This window comes from Podarcis raffonei, chromosome 10 (assembly GCF_027172205.1).
Source record: "Podarcis raffonei isolate rPodRaf1 chromosome 10, rPodRaf1.pri, whole genome shotgun sequence".
Classification (NCBI taxonomy): Eukaryota; Metazoa; Chordata; class Lepidosauria; order Squamata; family Lacertidae; genus Podarcis; species Podarcis raffonei.
This window is the reverse complement of record NC_070611.1, coordinates 66,202,496-66,223,530: the sequence shown is the minus strand read 5'-3', so window position 1 is coordinate 66,223,530 and position 21,035 is coordinate 66,202,496. Positions and strand designations below refer to the sequence as shown.

At 44.1% G+C, this 21,035-nt stretch overlaps 1 protein-coding gene across 2 annotated transcripts in view; it reads left to right on the top strand.

Moving 5' to 3' along the window:
* The window catches only part of CELF2 (CUGBP Elav-like family member 2), a 547,441-nt gene that overhangs the window by 88,493 nt on the left and 437,913 nt on the right, over window positions 1–21,035 (top strand). Inside the window, exon 2 of one of the 2 annotated variants that reach the window (XM_053405501.1) lies at window positions 3,496–3,531. The exons of the other annotated variant lie outside the window; for it this stretch is intronic. Coding sequence (XP_053261476.1) covers window positions 3,496–3,531 — 36 coding nt within the window. The remainder of the gene's footprint in view (window positions 1–3,495; window positions 3,532–21,035) is intronic. 2 annotated transcript variants of the gene reach the window in all.

Here is a 21,035-nt window from a genome sequence, read left to right as displayed (position 1 = left end):
AATACGTTGGTGAGTGATGGTGGCTGCCATGAAGAGCAGTGGAGGATATTCTGAGATCATTCTGCAGAAGAGCTTCTTTTCCCTCCAAGGAGATGTGAGAGAAATAATCTTAAACATATTTCTTTGGGGAGCACAAGACAACCCCTGCTGGATCTCAGGCCAAAGGCCCATCTAGTCAAGCGTCTAGTTCCCATGATGGTGCCCTGATTGGAAGCCTGAAATGAGGACCAGACTGCAACAGCACTCTCCCATCCTGCGATTCCCAGCAAATAGCATTCAGTCCAGTCAAAGGTGACTATGGGGTTGTGGCGCTCATCTTGCTTTCAGGCTGAAGGAGCCAGTGTTTGTCTGCAGACAGCTTTCCGGGTCATGTGGCTAGCAGGACTAAACTGCTTCTGGTGCAATGGAACACCGTGACGGAAACCAGAGTGCACGGAAACGCCGTTTACCTTCCCGTCACAGTGGTACCTATTTGCACTGGTGTGCTTTCGAACTGCTAGGTTGGCAGGAGCTAGGACGGAGCAATGAGAGCTCACTCCATTGCGGGGATTCGAACTGCCGACCTTCCGGTTGGCAAGCCCAAAAGGCTCAGTGGTATATTGCCTCTGACAGTGGTGGGAGCACATACCCAGTGGAACAATGTTTCCATTTTGACCTGGTCCTAATACACACCCCCCCCCCTTTATGGAAGTTAAATCTAGATAGGATGCACTGAGGCAGAAAGGCTGCAGCAGAAGCTGGCACTGCTTTGTTATGGGAAAATGTTAGGGGAATTCCAGGACGGAACAAATGAAAACACCCGCCTGATGCAACATGCCTTCTCCATTGTTGACCAGATTACTATTCCTGCAAATCTTGCAAGCAGAATATGATGGCAATCACATTCCCTGTTGATCATCCATGCCTCCTGGTTAAGATGTTGTGTCCGTGCAGGTATTTGCTGCACCAACTAAAAGGGGAACCTTCCGAAACTGGGGAATAGTGGTCGGTCATCATGCTGATTGATGTCATCCCAGCTTGTCTTTGTAGCTTAGATTTTCATTTGTCTAATGGAGCAGAGTTTATAGAGCTGTTATCAGGCAATGGCATCATATGGTACAACTCATCTGTGGCTATGTAAGATCCAAATGCTTTTGACTTTTAAGATGCCATCAGCCTAACTGTGTGTATACTGCAGTTCTGCTGGAGTACAAGGTGTGGCATTAAATGCAATTTGGTATTTTTAATGTTTTAATTTTAAAGATAGGGTTTCTAGCCCTCATCAGCAGTGGCTGGCAACCTGGGACTCCCCCAAGCTCACCATCTCACCTACTTCCCCTACCCCGCCCCCAGCAAGCAGCCACTTGGTCTCACCTGCTGAAATCCCAGAAACTAAGAGAATTTTGCTGAATAACAACAACAACAACAGTCACTTGCACACAAACCTTAATCCATGAATGAGGTACAGTCATACCTCGGGTTGAAGTAGCTTCGGGTTGCGCTCCGCGGCGACCCGGAAGTAATGGAGCGTGTTACTTCTGGGTTTTGACTCTCGCGCATGCGCAGACGCTCAAAATGACATAATGCGCATGTGTGGAAGCGGTGAATCGCGACCCACAGACGCGGGTTGCGCTCACTTCAGGATGCGAACTGGGCTCCGGAAGAGATCCCGTTCGCATCCAGAGGTACCACTGTATTCTCCCCATTGCTGTAACCTCACTTGGAACCATATAGTAATGGATGAGGAAGAAATCTAGTAAGTAATATGGGAGCCACTCATCAAAGAGGACAATAAGTTAAAAATTCCATGGACCCAATCCCTGCAGCATGTTCCTTTAGCTTCAGCCCAGGAACTAATACAAGCACTAATACAAGATATCATTCTATAATCGTCTTCATGGGAAAGGACACCCCCTGCCACCATAATCATTGCCTTGCTCTCACTGGGTCGCTAATGAACAAATTTTAATCCTGATTGGAGGACTCAGTTAATATATGTGCCTAGGCCTAGAATTGGCCAGGTCTGCACTAATGTTGATAGGATCCACCAACTAGCGCATAGTTCTCTCTCCATCTTCTTTTTAGCCTTTCTCCAGACCTACTCCAATTCTCAAATAAGGGAGATTATCCAGTTTCTTTATCCTTGTTATATACATAATTCATCTTTTCCTGGTGCAGGATTTGGATTGCAGAGGTACAGAATTTGTTTTTTTAAGTGGAGTAAATTAAAATTTAAAAAAACCAGATTCCATATTATCTTCTCTGGTATGTTACTGGGAGGAATAATAGCTCAGTGACAGAACATATGTTTTTCATGCAGAAGATCCCAGGCTGAATCACAGGTAGCTCTAATTAAAATAATCAGTTAGGAGGTAATTTGAAAGACCCCTGCCTGTACCCCTGGAGAGTTGCTGTCAGTCAGTGTAAGTTAGATGGAGAAATAGTCAGAGATTGTATAAGACAACTTCTGATGCTCCATCCTTGCATTCACCGTGCAAAAATATTATTTCTGTGGTCATGTCTACAATCAAACCAAGATTACATTTCTTGAGAGTTTTGTCATTGTTCCTGATTACATTGATAATGCAGAGACGGGAGGGGACTTGGGAAGGGTGAAGCTGACAATTTTGGTTTCTTTTGGGTTCTCATTTCCCCCCAGTCTTTAGTTCTCCACATTTCCACAGCAGTTCACAAAATGTTACTTCTCAAAGTCCTCATGAAAATTCACCATTGGATTTCTCCTAGTGATGGAATTTTCCCTAATACAATGCATTTTTTTGCACGCTTTCCCACTAATATATGCATCTTTGTGCATGCTTTACCCCAGTATATGCGTTCTTTGTGCGCATTACCTAGCTGGAAATCTGCATTGCAAAATTTGGAGAAGGAAAGATGTCTTGCAAAATTTGCATTGCAAATTTCGAAGGGTGGCCGTGTTTGGATTCATTTCTGAAAAGCACAAATTAGGTAGTTCTCATTGAAATGCAAAGTGAATTGGATGTCTTCCCCATCCCAAGAGAGGGCACCCAAATGATGCACTGAAATAATGTGCATCTGTGTTGTAAATGTGTATTGACTGTACGGCGGCCTCCCTCCTTAGAGGGCAATGCATATTGCTTACTTCATAATATAATAAGCCCACCCTGAGGCCTTTTCAGACTCCTCAGCCCATGGTGCTCAGTAAAGTCATAGACATCTGCCCCCAAGTCCTGCCCTGATGGCGCTGCTGTAAATAAAGGGAGGAAGCTGCTGCAAACTGCCCATGCACAACACCCTGTACAAAATTCGGAAATAAGAAACAGGCTAATTCCTGATGCATCCGTTCCACTTCGGAGCATCAAAATCTGGGGAGACATTTGTGTGTGAATTTTGGAAACATCCCTAATTAAAGCTGGCTGCTTTCAACGTATGTCTTAAGTTCTTGTTACCCTTTCCAAAGTCATTAGGAATAAGCTCTTTAAAATACTAACGAAGTTTCCCTTCTGTGTATCTTCTCTTTTTTTCTTTTTTTTGTAGAGAGACCGCCACAGAGTTGTCTGGAACACTACCAAGGTAAGCAAGCTGTTCTGCTAAACCAAATCTGTGTGTTGGCTTTGGGGAGCTGCTGAAGGGAACATGCAAACCCTCTAACTGAAGCATCTAAGACAGCCTGTCAAGGGTTTAAGGAAAAAAAGAGAACATTTGTATGTGAAACAATAGTTACAAAATATGCGGGGGATTTTTTTTCCCCCAGGGGGGAGGGGAGACCATTTGGCAGAAAGACGCAGCTGCAGAACAGCTCTGTGGAATGGTAGATTTTGCGTGAGTAAGTGTGTGCATCTCTCTAATTGATAGGCTATCTACTGCCCTGAGAAAGTACATCCTGCGTGAATTTCTGCTAGGTTAAGGCTTGGAACACTTAACTGGTAACCTCAGTTTGCTTTTGGATTTTTGACTGTATGGTTGACATTTAAGAAGATCCAGGATTGTTCCAAAGGCCCCTGTGAATCTTTTAAGAGACTAGAGAGGGAGAATTATTTCCTGACAAGGGACAGATTCAGCATAGTTGCCCTTACGTGTTGTAGAATCATTGAAATGTAGAGTTGGATGTGATTCCGAGAGCCATCTCTTTCAAACCTGTGCGGTGCAGGAATCACAGCTAAAGAATCCTTGACAAATAGCCATCCAAACTGCCATATTTTCCACTCCATAAGATGCACTTGACCATAAGACACACCTAGTTTTTAAGAGGAGGAAAACAAGAAAAAAAATTCTGATAAAATACTAAACTATTTAATAAACTATTTAATATCAGAATAATATTTCAACTATGTAAAGTGAACAGCAATCAACAGTGGCATTAAGAACCATCATCACAGTCATTAACAAATGAAGAGAGACTTTATCCCCTAGTAAGGGGGGCAGGCAATAGAAATATATGAGCTTCCCACATTGAGTCCCTTAGATCTAAGGATTGTATGGTTTGGACCTACACCATTATTTTAATGAAGCCAAGAGAAGTGGGAATTTTTCTTCCTTTTTCTTCACTGCAGAGAGCTCTGGGGGCTTTCATATGTGGGAGGAATGAGGGAGAAATCTGATTCAATTCCCGTTAAAGTCCAATCTACCTAATTCACACCTTTGTACACAACACAAGGACCAAACCACAGCCACCCTTCAAATTTCACACTTCTGCAAAGGAAGGCACTACTGTCCTGGCAAGACCAGTGGTCAGAAGGAGGGTCTGGCATGGTGGCACATCACCTGTGGGGACGTGGGACGTTGCCCACACGAGCGTTGTCCCAAGGGCGTGTGCGCTTGCATGCGCCCATCCCAATGGGGCGGCTGAGCATGGGGTCGGATGGATTACACGGCTCCCACTGTGCTTGCTTTACACCCATGTAAGCGGCTCGTGTCCTGCTTTGCTGCTTTAAAGCGAGCACAGCATTCGCTTCATAAGACGCACAGACATTTCCCCTTACTTTTTAGGAGGAAAAAAGTGCGTCTTATGGAACGAAAAATACGGTATGTTTAGACACCTCTAATGAAGGAGAGCCCACCGCTTTCCACACAAGCCTGTGTGTGCTTATCCTCGATTCACCTCCGTTTGCTAGCTTTGCAAAGGGGAAGGGGTTTTCTAGTGCTTCAGAAAGCTGCAAAGCCTCATTAGCCAGAGTTGACAGGAATAATAATACAGTCATACCTTGGGTTGAAGTAGCTTCGGGATAAGTATTTTTGGGTTGTGCGCTGTGGCGACCTGGAAGTAACGGAGTGCGTTACTTCTGGGTTTCGCCACTTGTGCATGCTCAGGCGGTCAAAATGATGTCACATGCATGCGCGGAAACGGCGAATCACGACCTGCGCATGCGCAGACGTGCAGACATTGGTTGTGTTCGCTTTTGGATGCAAACGGGGCTCCAGAACGGATTCCGTTTGCATCCAGAGGTACCACTGTAGTAATAATAATAATAATAATAATAATAATAATAATAATAATAATAAAAACAATAATAAACAATAATAAACAATAATAACCATATTTACTCGAATGTAATGTGCCACCGAATCTAACGTGCACCCTAATTTTCGCAATGTAATTTGGCAAAAAAAGTGTGCATTAATGTTTGATTAAATATGGTATTACGTGGCCTTTAGTAACAGGTTGTGAAGCGGGTAACAATGTATAATTCAGGGTTAAAACAAATTGCAGACACTGGAAGAAGGTTTATTCACCATGTCGATGAAGCCTCTGTCATGCTTCCACCTGCCTTGCCTACGCAAGGTCCCAGGTTCAGTCCCAGGTAGGACTGGGAGAGATTCCCCTGTCTGCAACCATAGAGAGCTGCTGCCAGCCCGTGTAGACACTACTGAGCTAGATAGACCATGAGATTCAATCTCAGGGTTGTGAGTTTGAGCCCCACGTTGGGCAAAAGGTTCCTGCATTGCAGGGGGTTGGACTAGATGATCCTTGTGGTCCCTTCCAACTCTACAGTTCTATGATTCCATATGCCGCCATCTGACTGGGTTGCCCCAGCCACTCTGGGTGGCTTCCAGAAAATTAAAACACAGTAAGACATCAAACATTAAAAACTTCTCTGTGCAGGGCTGCCTTCAGATGTCTTCTAAAAGTCAGAGAGTTGTTTATTTCCTTATGAAGCATTTATTTCTATATACCGTATTTTTCTGTGTATAAGACTAGGTTTCCCCCCTAAAAAATAATGTCAAAAATTAGGGGGTGTCTTATACCCTGGGCCGCCTTCCCCCATTTTCTTAAATCTGAGTCCCCAAAAATAGGGGGCGTCTTATGCATGGGGGCATCTTATAGACAGAAAAATACGGTATGTGTTTGTGTACAGAGAATATATCGACCTGCTGTACAAAGATTGAGTCAAATCTGTTGTTCCGCTCACTTCTCCCTCTCCCTCCACCTTCCACTCTCATATGGCCCCTGGAAGGCTGTTCAGGAAGCAATGTGGCCCTTGGGTTTCAAAAGCTTCCTTACCCCTCTCCTAGGATCAGATGATGTTGCTTGCTGAACTCCGTTGATATCTGTGTTTTGGTTATGAAATAGCATTGGTGTTGCATTTTGCAGCGTATAATCCCCAGCAAATTCTTCATGTCCCAAAGTTGTGCTAATGTAGCCTGCTGTTCATCCCTCACACCCAATGAATTATCACAGACCTGCGGGGGTTTTTGGAGGTAAATTCAGAAGTTGCCCCGTTTGCAAAGCAACCAAATGCTTGAAACTCAGATGCGTACAAAAGCTTGCTTTCTGCTTTGCTCCTCGTTCCACTGTTGCCTGTTCCTTATTATTCCATCAAATGGCTTTTTTTTTTAATGAGCTTCAAGATGTGGCAGGGAGACGGAGTGAGAGAAAAGGGGTTCTTCGGTGAATATTGCATTGCAATTTGTTGTTTATTCATAATGAAAAACGTGCAGCGTGGAAACAGAGATACCCTCGTTGCAATTATACTACAGCTTGTTAACAACCATTTTCACAACACTATTTATTACAACCAGGCTTCTGTTTTCCTGCTGGAATGTGTGCAAGTGTGGCAGAACCTTGCTTTCTGCATAGTGCTGGGCCTTGTTTTGCTAAAGATTTTGATCATATTGATAAGATGTCTTGTCTTATTTTTGTGAGTTCTGGGCAATTTTGCCCTCCCTCCCTAGATAGCAGTCTGGCGAGCACAGTCTTGTTGCATATCAATTGTCTTTTTCCTCTCTCTCTCTTGCCCTGGTTTTTAGACTTCTGATAGCTTCATCTGTGTTGTGGAACACTCTGGTGCAATTTGAAGCAAGGCAACTGAAGTGATTTTGTTTATTTACCAGTTAATGATTGTCGGAGCATGACACTTTTGTGATTTATTTTTATTCTTCGGAGCTGCAAAGGTATGGTTGCTACTGTTTCAAGAAGACGATTCAAAGCAGTAGCAATCTCTAGCTGTGCTGCTGGAATCTCTTCCTAATCATTTAACGGCACATAGGTTCATCCACTGTGTCGTGGGATAAAGGTTTTGAGATCTGTACATGATGATATGTAATTACACCGGATATTGTTAATCTAATTTTGGCTGGCATTTAACTGGCAATGGACATGGTCTTCTTTTTCCAGTAGAAATCAATTAGGAGTAAAAGAAAATTAAAGCCTTGATTTATTTATTTTTAAGAGATGCTTTCAAATGCTTCCATTTCTCCCCTTTTAATAAACTTAATCTCACTTTGAGTGCTTGCCTTGTGTTAAAATTAAAATATAGTGGCATGTCACTAGGGAAAAAATAGATTTGTATAAGTAATATGTGACTTATTGAAATGAGAACAAAGAAACAGCTGAGATTAATACAGTTGTTTCTCACACTTGTACCTGTTGGAAATCCGCAGTTTCTTAAAAGCCCCCCCCCCCTTTTGGAAGCCACTTTTCATTACGTGACATAGCATTCTCTGTCTGCATGCTCTTCTGACCGATTGGTCATTTGTTTTCTATTTGAAAAGATATCATAGTTGCATTCTGATGGTGAAAAGCCTGTTGCTTACTGGCCGCCACAGAACAACAATAATTAAAACCTAAAAGGGTGCAGGCAGACCAATGTTGCTACTAAAACAAAGAGCAACACTACGGAGATTGCTGGGTGGACAATCTAGCCTGCTAGAGGAGAAACAGAGAGAGCTGTGTGTGATTTGTTTCTCCAGCCTCCCTAGTGCTGTCCTGATAAACATGTATTCTCAGTAAGTGTCCTTAATCATGAAAAAAAAATGACTGCTTCAGCAATCTCAGATATAGCTAAAGTTGAAAGACTAAAAGAGTGTCAGGAGCTCGGCCTACACTTGAGTAGGACCCTGGCAGAGACACATGCCCAACTGGCATGTTCTCTCCCTCCTGGTCGATCGTTCGGGAGCTTCAAAAGCTTTCTTCTGCCCGAACATCACAGCGACCGATGCCAACAGACATCGGCACACTTAGGTATCCGCAGAGTTTGTGCAGTTGCGTAACAGACCTCAGCAACTCAGCATTTTGGCTAATCTACTTTATTGACATATAAACACACACGGAGCACTGCAACATGGCTCCCTCTCTCTCTAGCATCAGACAGCAGAGAGAAAAAGAACAAAGGACAATAGTCCCACTTCATGGAACACAGCAATACAAACATCCTGTCTCCATCACTTCCCACTTGATGGAGTCAAAACATATACCACCATGTGATGACAACAATTCCATGACTGCAACCACAGAGCAGGAATTCTAACAAGTAGTTGACCCCCACTCCTCTGTTCTACTTGTTCCAGGTTAAAGAAAGGACATGGGCACTCAGAAGCTCCCTTTGATGTGGGGCACAACTTTGGTGACTTAGGACTTTATACTTGCCATTGATACAGGGTGTGTGCATGTCTGGTTGTGCATGTTCAATTGGTGCTAAGGTTGGCAAAGCGGGTTCCACCCTCCTGTGCAACAGAATGTCATCAAGTCCTGTCACTTTCAGACAGACACTTTCAGACATGCGACAGTGTGCTAGCTGCTCCGATATCTGAGCACCTGGAAGATTATTTTTCCCAAAAGAGACCAGGTTATCTGAAATGCTACCTGCTTCAATGTAGACCTGAAAGATGACTTGGCTTCCCTGGGGGAAATCACACGCTATCACAGGGCAATGACCACACAAAAGGCGTCTTCTGCTGTTGCCCCTGTTCTGTGGAGTGTCCTTACCTCTGCCGTATGTAAAGCATCAACCATCAGTTGCTTCAGATGTCTTTTTGCCCAGGCTTTTCCCGAACCCTAAGATTCGCCCAGTTTCACATGTTTGAATTTCTGCTTTATTTGCATTGGTATACTTTTTGTATTGCTGTTTTACTGGTTTTAGGCTGCGTTTTTTGCTTTCATGATGCAGACTTTAAGCGGTATATAAATGCTTGTAAGTAAAATGAGTAAATTACCTTTCTAAGATAGAAAAGTTTTAAAAGGAGATTTAAAAGGCAGAAGCAGGGACTTGGAGAGGCCTTGGACTTGTAAGGGGGTCCCTAGAACTGCGGATTCTAGTGTGGACTATCATGGGTAGGCAAATGAAGGCCTGGGGGCCAGATCTGGCCCAATCACCTTCTAAATCTGGCCCGCGGACAGTCCAGGAATCAGCGTGTTTTTACATGAGTAGAATGTGTCCTTTTATCTAAAATGCATCTCTGGGTTATTTGTGGGGCATAGGAATTCGTTCAGTTTCCCCCCAAAAAATATAGTCTGGTCCCCCACAAGGTCTGAGGGACAGTGGACCCTGGTGGAAAAGTTTGCAGACCCCTGGAATAGATGATCTGATCTGGGTCATGTTCTTCCCATCCTCTCTCATCGCGATAGCAAACTCACTAAGCTGCAGGGTTGCTAAGCTGAATTGGGAGCAGATAAAAGCCTTGGCCTAGCCACCACCATCACATTCAAACTTTCCATTTGTAAGGTTTGGCTGCCATCAACAATGACACCCCCCCCAATGTTTAAGCGCACAAACGTGCATTGGGATGCTCTACCTATGGCCACTAGCAGTTCCATACATTTTGAGGTAGAAACCCCCCCCCCCCAGGAATTTAACTGCATGGAACTGGAAATTCACCCAATAATATAGGGGAGAATTTGACTGTAGGATGCTGTACCTACCTATCTATCATCTTCTCACCCCTTATTATTGCCAATATCATGTGTTTCTTCCCTTTCCATGACACTATGATTTCTTGTCATTTCTCCTGATATACAATGCAGAGAGGGTCGATAATAATTTGAAAGAAGGATTTCAGCTTCTAATCCTTTGTTCTATTCACCTGTGCATTTGGTCCTGTTCTTTGTCTGCCTTTTTCCTTCCCCCCTCATGGCAAACAAGGTTTCCTTCACATACCAGGGCATCAAGGAAAATATCTCCACGCAGCAAACCTTTATAATATTGTGAAGCTGTTCATTGCCTGACCTATTTAGAGTACTCAGACTCCTCTCGTTGTAGACGACATAATTAAATTTTAAATGGAACATGATAAAGAAATTATACTGGTGATCTCTAGAGATTTGTGTACTCCATTTGGCTCTTTGCAAGTGTGTAACAAAGGCATACTTTAAAATTTCATACAGATCTGGCCTAATTCCCCCCCTACCTTTTCAATGACTGTTTCATTTCTGTTCGAAACCCATTTTTTATTATTGTGGTTCTGAACCATCTTCATTAGCACAATTAACAGGTCAGAGTAAAATCCTTCAAACAAAAATACAACCATCTTGCTTATTTGTTCCAGCACTGAAAATTCAGCTCTGCAGTTCAGCATCAAAACAAAAAATGTTTTTCCTCCCCATCATCATCCTATAAAGAAAGTCTAAGGAAACTTTTGACTTTGCACTGTGGAATGCTTAGCTTGAATGGTGCAAGGGGAAATGTCCCATGTTCTCATGGGACCAAATGGGGAATTTTAGCCTTTGAAGGCATAGCACTTGAAACAAAAGTCTAGTGCAGCTTATATGGTCATAAAGCGGCTGACTTTGGATTGGCTCCACCTGCTATGGGCAGAGCCAAGGGGTGGAGACCAGAAAGGTAGAGCCAGGGCAGGAACTGGCAGGTTGGGGTTCAGTGTGAAATAATTTGGCAGGTCAGAGCAAAAGCTGACATCATCTCCAGTACAGTGGTACCTTGGGTTACATACGCTTCAGGTTACATATACATATTCAGGTTACAGACACTGCTAACCCAGAAATAATACCTGGGGTTAAGAACTTTGCTTCAGGATGAGAAAAGAAATCACGTGGCGGTGGCAGGAGGCCCCATTAGCTAAAGTGGTGCTTCAGGTTAAGAACAGTTTCAGGTTAAGAACGGACCTCCGGAACGAATTAAGTTCTTAACCCGAGGTACCACTGTACTTGTTAGGAATAGACGAGTCTGTCGATTTCCGTTTCTCTCTTTTTCTGATCTTATATTCAGTTCTCCACTTTCCCTCAGCAATTTGTGAATTCTTTAAAAAAAATCCTGTTGAAAGTCTGACAGCATTTTAGTGAACATTTATTCTAACCAAACGATTTTTCTATGCAGTTTTGACCAATGCATACCCCCAACAGCAGTTGCCCCTAAACCAGTGTTTCTCCAACTTGGGTACCATGCTGTTGGACTACAACTCCCATCATCCCTAGCTAGCAGGATCGGTGGTCAGGGATGATAGAAGTTGTTGTCTAACAACAGCTGGAGACCCAGTTGGAAAAACACTGCCTTAATATAACACATTTTTGCATGGCGTTTTCGCTGAGGTGCATTTTTATCCACTCTTCACCACAGCGTATCTTTTTATTTGTACACATTGTTTGACTGGAGAACTGAACTGAAAATTCAGAGCAATGCAATTTTCAAAAAACAGCTATGTTTTGGTCCTTGCATTGTTTCAGAACTGGTTAGGCATCGGTAGGGGTATTATTATGTAGATGTGTTGGGTGGGAGCGCCATCACATCCCCCGAATATTAAGGGTAATCTGGTAAAGGATTCCGGGGGGCGTTGCCTCGTCCGAAGCCTATGGAGGCCAGGGCCTAAAGCACGCCCCCGAGCGGTGCCCCCTGGGGGAGTTCCTAGTGATGTGCATCCCGGGGCTCCCCCTGCTGGTGTTAACCCTTTCCGGTTTTCATGCCAACAGGCTGAAGCCGGATAGTCTGATAGGGCCAATGCCTAAAGCCAATACCGCTCTTACCTGTAACCAATAATAATAATAATAATAATAAATTTTATTTATATCACGCCCTCCCCAGCCGAAGCCGGGCTCAGGGCGGCTAACAACAATAAAACAATAAAACAACACTCTAAAATCATTCATTATAAAATTAATTAAATTCAAGCCACTGGCCACCATTGGGCCAGAGCTCCGCGAAGATTGCCGAGGGAGGGAGTCAGGCTGTGCCCTGGCCAAAGGCCTGGCGGAACAGCTCTGTCTTGCAGGCCCTGCGGAAAGATGTCAAGTCCCGCAGGGCCCTAGTCTCTTGTGACAGAGTGTTCCACCAGGTTGGAGCCACAGCCGAAAAAGCCCTGGCTCTAGTTGAGGCCAGCCTAACTTCTCTGTGGCCTGGGACCTTCAAGATGTTTTTATTTGAAGACCGTAAGTTTCTCTGTGGGGCATACCAGGAGAGGCGGTCCCGTAGGTACGAGGGTCCTAGGCCGTATAGGGCTTTAAAGGTTAAAACCAGCACCTTAAACCTGATCCTGTACTCCACCGGGAGCCAGTGCAGTTGATATAGCAATAAAGTTGTGGCCAATTTTTGCCCATTAACCTTAATCCATGTTGTCCTGTGTCTTTATTTATTCCAATTGTGGGGAGGCGGGAATCGCCCAACTGCAAATTGGGAAGGCCCGACGTTAACTGAGCTGTAGTTTGCCAAGGGGGGTGAGAGTTGTTAGGAGACCAACATTCCCCTCACAGAACTCCCAATTCCAAGAGGTCGCTTTGAAGAAGGATTGGTTGTTAAATCATTCCAAAGTTTAGCTCTTGGGGGGGGGCAGGTATCTCCTAACAACCAGCAGCACCCTTAACAAACTACAGCTTCTTTGGATAAAGCGGTATGATAGTGCTGTAAATGTATTGTGTGGATGTAAGCATGGTATATATGAGAAACAGTTTTACTACATGTTTCAGGACAGGCTGCCCAAATGCAAAACAGGACAGGGCTCTTGCATGTTTAATTGTTCTGTAGATGTCAGAATGTTGGCAGGTGAAGTTTGCATGACACCCAGAGCCATCTCTGCCATTAGGCAGAGTGAGACAGCTGTTTTGGGCAGCAGATGCTTGTGAAGGGATACCAAGGTGTCGGAGGACAGAGGTATGTGTGCCAAATGGCCTCCTCCATGCCACACCTAAGCCATTCTGCTGCCCACAGGTGCCATGGAAATCACCGTCTCACCGTCTCACTACTAGTATAGAAAGAAGCTTCAGCTGCTGGTCTAGTTGGCTTGTTTACATGGGACAGAGGAGACGCCATCTTCACCTCGCAGAGAAAAAGGCCCCCTCTTTTTAATCTGGCCAGCCCCCTCTTCAAATGTTTGCTGCTTTCCCCTTCAACACACGGCAGAGTAAAAGGAATCATCTAGTATATCTTGCTTGGATTTTATTTGGCAGGTTTTTGGCACCAGTGAAGCTGAAGCTTGCAAAGTTGTATCCGTCTTTGCGCAATGAGAAGTCATCCCTGATCTTCCAGAAAAAGAGCACATTTCCATAATGGTTAAAATTCGCCCCTTAGCCAATCACCGCCTGAAATTCTATTTATAATACTTAAGCAACGAGAGAGAGAGTTGCCCATTAGAATTTAAAACATCTGGAGAAACCTAACTATATCCTTAGTGATTGTTCCTCAGTCTTCAGAAGTCTCCTGGCAAAGAGCCTCTAATTTTAGTAAGCTGTATAATTATCCTATCAAATTACCTGGCATTCAAATTGGCAGCCATTTTTACCACCTGCTGGTGACTATTAGAACACTTTACAAACACTAATGAATTTAGCCTCACGCCATCGACATGAAGCCAGAAAGTTTAGTTCTTATTCTACAGTTGGAGATTCAAAAGGCATGTTCATTTAATTTCTGCGTGTCTGTGCATGAGCACAGCCAGGAAAGCTGCCCACCATCTTGTTCCTGGTGTTCCGGCTGAGGTGGCCATTCCCTCCTGCGCCTGCCATCACAGAATGATTCAGAAACCACCTTGGCCTGTGGAGATGTGAGAGAAAAAGAAGGCCAGACAACCTGGAAAACTGCTTACAATTCAGCTCCTGGTGTTTCAGCTAAGTTGACCTCTCTGTCCCTCAAGTGCTGAGCTGCCACTACAGAAGTACTGAGGAACCATCTTTCCCTGAAAAGAGGAGAGTTGTCACTTACAACCTCCCCATGCAGCTCATCTTGTCTGATTTATATCATTTTTAATTGGTGCATATTATTTTGGAAGTTGTATGGAAGTTTCTTTGTGATCCTCTGAAAAGCAATATATCAATATCTAAGATATGTTTCTTGAAAAATGCATGTATGCACACTAGGGATGTAAGTAAGCAATAATTTATGTTGCAACTCATCTCATTCAGAGCTGTTTCCATTCTGCTGCGGTTCAGTTCTGCCAAATACTTCAGTTTCCATCAAATGCTACATTATTCACCCCACCATCAACTGCTTAATGCAGTTTATGTAAGTTGCAAAGTTAATGAAATAACAGAATCCACCATTCCACGGGTGCCAACTTGAATAAAATATCGCAGGGGGCCATGTAAGCCCTGTCTCGCATAAGTGATCATATGACATGGTGTGTGCACACCATTTGAATATCTATATGGCGGTGCCTGTATAGTTAAAGCTATGGTTTTCCCGGTAGTGATGTATGGAAGTGAGAGCTGGACCATAAAGAAGGCTGATCGCTGAAGAATTGATGCTTTTGAATTATGGTGCTGGAGGAAGACTCTTGAGAGTCCCATGGACTGCAAGAAGATCAAACCTATCCATTCTGAAGGAAATCAGCCCTGAGTGCTCACTGGAAGGACAGATCCTGAAGCCGAGGCTCCAATACTTTGGCCACCTCATGAGAATAGAAGACTCCCTGGAAAAGACCCTGATGCTGGGAAAGATGGAGGGCACAAGGAGAAGGGGACGACAGAGGACGAGATGGTTGGACAGTGTTCTCGAAGCTACCAGCATGAGTTTGACCAAACTGCGGGAGGCAATGGAAGACAGGAGTGCCTGGCGTGCTCTGGTCCATGGGGTCACAAAGAGTCGGACACGACTAAACAACAACAACAACTGGTGGTGCCCATCAACTGGGGGGACGACTGCTGCCTCAAATATTTTATTGGGGGGGCAAAGCCCCCCTCAGCCCCTCTGAGTTGGCTACTATAACCATTCTTATCAGTGCAAAGGAAACACAATTTAAATGAAGGGGGAAATGTCACCGAGTATGTAATGTTTGCAGACTGAAAAACTACAAGAAGAGGAATGCCAACTGAATTAATTTCTCTTCCAGACATGTGGCAAATGAGTGACCAGAGGCAATTTCCAGTTCTGTTTCCGTTGTCATCAGAATTCGCCATCACCCCTATAGCACACCAAACATATTTTGAGACATCTAAGGGGGGACATCTGTAAAAGGTGCATTGGCTCTTAGTTAAGTGAAGGAGTTATTTGGACATTCTTCACTGTGCGCCCAGCAAAGATTATGAGCTTCCGTGGCCTGTTGAGCAACTGATAACATACAATTTTTAAAAAATGAATTGTAGATAGATAGATACAGTGGTACCTCGGGTTACAGACGCTTCAGGTTATAGACGCTTCAGGTTACAGACTCCGCTAACCCAGAAATAGTACCTCGGGTTAAGAACTTTGTGGCAGTGGGAGGCCCCATTAGCTAAAGTGGTATCTCAAGTTAAGAACAGTTTCAGGTTAAGAACGGACCTCCAGAATGAATTAAGTTCTTAACCCGAGGTACCACTGTAATTTATTACGGTCAAAGACCAGCTCACATAACATAACACAACAAAAACAGCGTTCATAAAGATAAAATATACAACCGGAGCAGATTACAGCAATAGCTCATGAGTTAAAATTAAGATATATATATATATACCCGTACAAGTGAGATTTGGGCTACCATAAAAAATTGACCCTGAGGCGTCACAAAAGGCAAATTGTAAAGAAACAGATAATTTAGCAGAATTATCCAAACTGTTCAATATATATGGAAACACAGCAGAACGCAGAAAAGACCCAATTGCTTAAGGAAGGTCCAGGTAGCACAGGAAGCCTTGTTACACTTCTTCCTGTCCCGGAGGAGCCAGTGGCCAGCTTGGGAAAGTGGGGCCAGTTGAGGTCCTGGAATGATTGCACTAAGGAGCTGCCACACATGCAGTACAGTGATTCACCGTGTGGCGCAGCTGTTCTCAGATCCCAGCAGTTCCTAGAAGGAACAAACGCAAACCATTTCCTGTTAGTTCATCTCTCAGTGGAGACCACCAGGCTCCTTCTATAATGAACTCCTGGCTGCTCTCCTCCTTCCCCCAGGTACCATAGATTTGGAAATCAGAACCCAGCAACCTTCCCTTTTTTATTATTTTATTTTAACGCCACTTCCATCAGTCCAAGATGTTTGTTTTCACTTTACGTCTAGGGCTTGCGTAGCAAGCTAGGCAAAAAAAAGTAAGAAGTTTTTCAGTGGGAGAATTTTATTCAGCAAAAATGAATTATTATTAAAGCTATGAACAATCGAATCCCCAGATGTCCCCATTCAGTATCAATGACTGTGAACAATGTGACTTGACGGTGAGCAACAACATGAATTGATTTTATATGCATGTTCTCCCCCAACCTGGGTAGTGGCTCGCGCATTTGAGTTGTGTGTGTGTGTGTGTGTGTGTGTGTGTGTGTGTTTCTATCTTTCTTTAGAAAGCCGATTTACTAGGAACTGACATTACAAGTTATGCAGCTCTAAAAAGTACCTTTTTCATTTTCCTCCCTGAATGCATAAAATCCAACACAAATAGTATATTGCTTTTCCTCCTGCAGCTGCCCAAAAAACCAAGCAGATATGTCTTGGGAAATAGAGAACAGTCACATTTGGGAAGGCTATCCCTCTAGAGAGGTGTTTTTTCTTTCTTTCCTGTTATCACTGAAGATGCTGAATGCAATGATAAAAAATAATAATATATTTTAGCGAACAGCCAGCTGTTAATGTCCTTGAGTGCTCTCTCTGACTGCCCCTGGTGCTTGGAACTTCCTCCAAGAACAGCTGTGTGGCAAAACCAACACACACACACACACACACACACACACAAACAAACAAACACACTCTCAGTTATGCCAACAACCAAGCTGTACAAATGTGCAATTGCTTAGCACCTTATCCCTTTCTTGCATTCATCTGCAGAGTTCAGGGTTATTCTTTTAAAGAATTTTTTTAATATTATTATTAGTAGTAAAAAGGTAAAGGTAAAGGGACCCCTGACCATTAGGTCCAGTCGTGACTGACTCTGGGGTTGCGACACTCATCTCGCTTTATTGGCCGAGGGAGCCGGCGTACAGCTTCCGGGTCATGTGGCCAGCATGACTAAGCCGCTTCTGGCGAACCAGAGCAGCGCACGGAAATACCGTTTACCTTCCCGCTGAAGCGGTACCAATTTATCTACTTGCACTTTAATGTGCTTTCGAACTGCTAGGTTGGCAGGAACTGGGACCGAGCAACGGGAGCTCACCCTGTCGCGGGGATTCAAACCGCTGACCTTCTGATCAGCAAGTCTTCGGCTCTGTAATTTAACGCACAGCGCCACCCTTGTCCCATTATTATTATTAGTAGTTGTTAAATTTAGATACTGCCCTTCATCTGAAGATCTCGGGGCATGTGCACAGAAATGTGCATTTGTATTCTGCACATTAACAAACATAATTTTTTTAACGAATTTTTAAAAAATCATTTTGATCTATTCTTCATGCCTAGGACCCACATACCTACGGGACCACCTCTCCTGGTATGCCCCGCGGAGGACCTTAAGGTTCACAAATGACAACATTTTGGAGGTCCTAGGTCGCAAGGTGGTTAGATTGGTTTCAACTAGGGCCAGGGTCTTTTCAGTACTGGCCCCGACTTGGTGGAATGCTCTGTCACAAGAGATTAGGGCCCTGCAGGACTTGACTTCTTTCTGCAGGCCCTGCAAGACAGAGCTGTTCTGCCTAGCCTTTGGTTTGGACTCAGTCTGACCCTTATATTTCCCTCCCCTTATGGTTTTGATCTATGGGCTACTTTTAAAATGAGGCTGCATTTTAAATTGCATTTTAACCCGTATTTTAAATTGGTGTTTTTTTCCCCTATTAAGTTTTTACTGTAATTTTACGGTGTTAGCCGGGGGAGGGCGGGGTATAAATAAAATTTATTATTCTTATTTATTATGCCATGGGTACATGGGAACATTTGCAAAAGCCAGTGGGATATGAAAGTTCTAAACCAAGTTAGTTCATATTCCCCAAAATGAAATTCCTTAAATACCCTTATAGGGACATAGGAAGCAGACTTATACAGAGTCAGACCCAGTGGTCCATCTCCCTCAATATTGTCTGCACTGACTGGCAGTGTCTTTCCAGGGTTTCAGGGATGGGCCAGCCCTTCCATGGAGATCTCTTGATAACTCATCCGTCCCTTCTCCTTTGTCAGCTTCCTTGCTGTTGCTATTTAGACTGGAAGCATCTTGGGACAGGGGCTTCTCTCTTATCATCTTGTGTTCCTCTGTAAAGTGTCAAACAGGGACACGGGTGGCGCTGTGGGTTAAACCACAGAGCCTAGGACTTGCTGATCAGAAGGTCGGCGCTTCGAATCCCCGTGACGGGGTGAGCTCCCGTGGCTCGGTCCCTGCTCCTGCCAACCTAGCAGTTCAAAAGCACGTCAAAGTGCAAGTAGATAAATAGGTACCGCTGTGGCGAGAAGGTAAACGGCGTTTCCGTGTGCTGCTCTGGTTCGCCAGAAGTGGCTTAGTCATGCTGGCCACATGACCCGGAAGCTGTATGCCGGCTCCCTCAGTCAATAAAACGAGATGAGCGCCGCAACCCCAGAGTCGGCTACGACTGGACCTAATGGTCAGGGGGGAGGGAAGTATTAGAAATGTATTAATGTTTTTGTATGTTTGCAAATTTCTTTGAAAAACTGAAAAAGAAAATTTATTTTAAAAGGCAAAGGCAAAAGAAAAAGAAAAAAACCATTGTGGAAGATGTTGCCTCATTAGTGAAGCAACTTAAAGTAGGAGAACCACCAGTTGCTCATCCCTGTATTTGCAAAACCAGGCGGTTACCAATTGGTGCATTGGTTGTTTATTTGACTAGCAGATTAGGGGCAGAGTGCCTCTGTCGCTCTCTAATACGTACAGCCTTCCAAAATAATAATTGGAGGTAATAAATCTTGAGCAGACGATCTTATTACAGCAAAAACAATTTGGTGCACTTATGCTTACATGTGTTCTAATTTTAGCCTTAAATAAAATGACATTTTATTAATTTGTTGCACTAATCGCCAAGCTTGCCAGGCCTTTTACGACAGATGTTTCACAGTGTGAAGTATATGGCGCAAGCGGCAGGTATCTGCTAGGACTGTTAGACCGGATCATTCCAGGGGTGCATTGCTGCTTTCTAGTATCCTGTTTCCAACCAGGCTGGGTTCAAGCTGTCTCGGATGACATGTAGGAAGTCCTGCTGCTCAGAAACATTGCAGTGGGAGGGAGTGTTCTGTAAAGGAAGGCTGCTTTCTTCTAAAGCCCGCTTTCCAGAAGATATGCATTTGAATATGTTGTCAATCTGTGGATGCAACTCAGGGTGCACACTGGTTGCAAGGAAATGCTTAGAATCATAGAGTTGGAGAGAAGTCTTGAAGGCCACCTGATCCAAGCCCCTTGCTTGATACAGGAGATTCAGAGTTCTAGAGCATCTCCAATAGATCCTCTGGTTGAAGGCCCTTCAGCATTGGCTAGGGAGGGTGGTGCTGTGGTCTAAACCACTCAGCCTCTTGGGCTTGCCGATGGGAAGGTTGGCGGTTCAAATCCCTGTGATGGAGTAATATAATAATAATAATAATAATAATAATAATAATAATAATAATAATAATTTATTATTTATACCCTGCCCATCTGGCTGGGTTTCCCCAGCCACTCTGGGCGGCTTCCAACAGAATACTAAAATGCAATAACCTATTAAACATTAAAAGCTTCCATAAACAGGGCTGTCTTCAGATGTCTTCTAAAAGTCTGGTAGTGTTTTACTCTTTGACATCTGGTGGGAGGGTGTTCCACAGAGCGGGTGCCACTACCGAGAAGGCCCTCTGCCTGGTTTCCTGTAACTTCGCTTCTCGCAGTGAGGGAACTGCCAGAAGGCCCTCGGCACTGGACCTCAGTGTCTGGGCAGAATGATGGGGGTGGAGACTCTCCTTCAGGTATACTGGTGAACTCCCATTGCTCTGTCCCAGCTCCTGCCAACCTAGCAGTTTGAAAGCTCACCAGTGCAAGTAGATAAATAGGTACTGCTGTGGTGGGATGGTAAATGGCATTTCTGTGTGCTCTGGTTTCCGTCACAGTGTCCCGTTGCACCAGAAGCAGTTTGGTCATGCTGGCCACATGACCCGGAAAGCTGTCTGTGGACAAACGCCAGCTCCCTTGGCCTGAAAGCGAGATGAACGCCACAACCCCATAGTCGCCTTTGACTGGACTTAATCGTCCAGGGGTCCTTTATGTTATACCTTACCTAGGGAGGAAAGATCAGTCAATCTTCATAGAATCATAGAATTGTATCATCTAGTCCAACCTCTTGCAATGCAGGAAACTTTTGCTGAATGTGTCTCGAACCTAAGACCCTACGATTAAGAGTCTATGTTGGTTATCTCAGCTTCTCCCCCCCCCCTCCATCTTAAATCCAATTCTCCCCATTTCTGCTGCAATTTGTGATCCCCACCTCCAAAAATACCTTCATGAAAATTCAGTGGCCTTTTAATGCAGTTTTCCCCCAAGCAACACATTTTCGTTTGCAGTGCTGACTATAATTTTTTGCAAGAAATTTCCCCTAGCATAATGCATTCTGCTGTGTTGTTTTCACTAA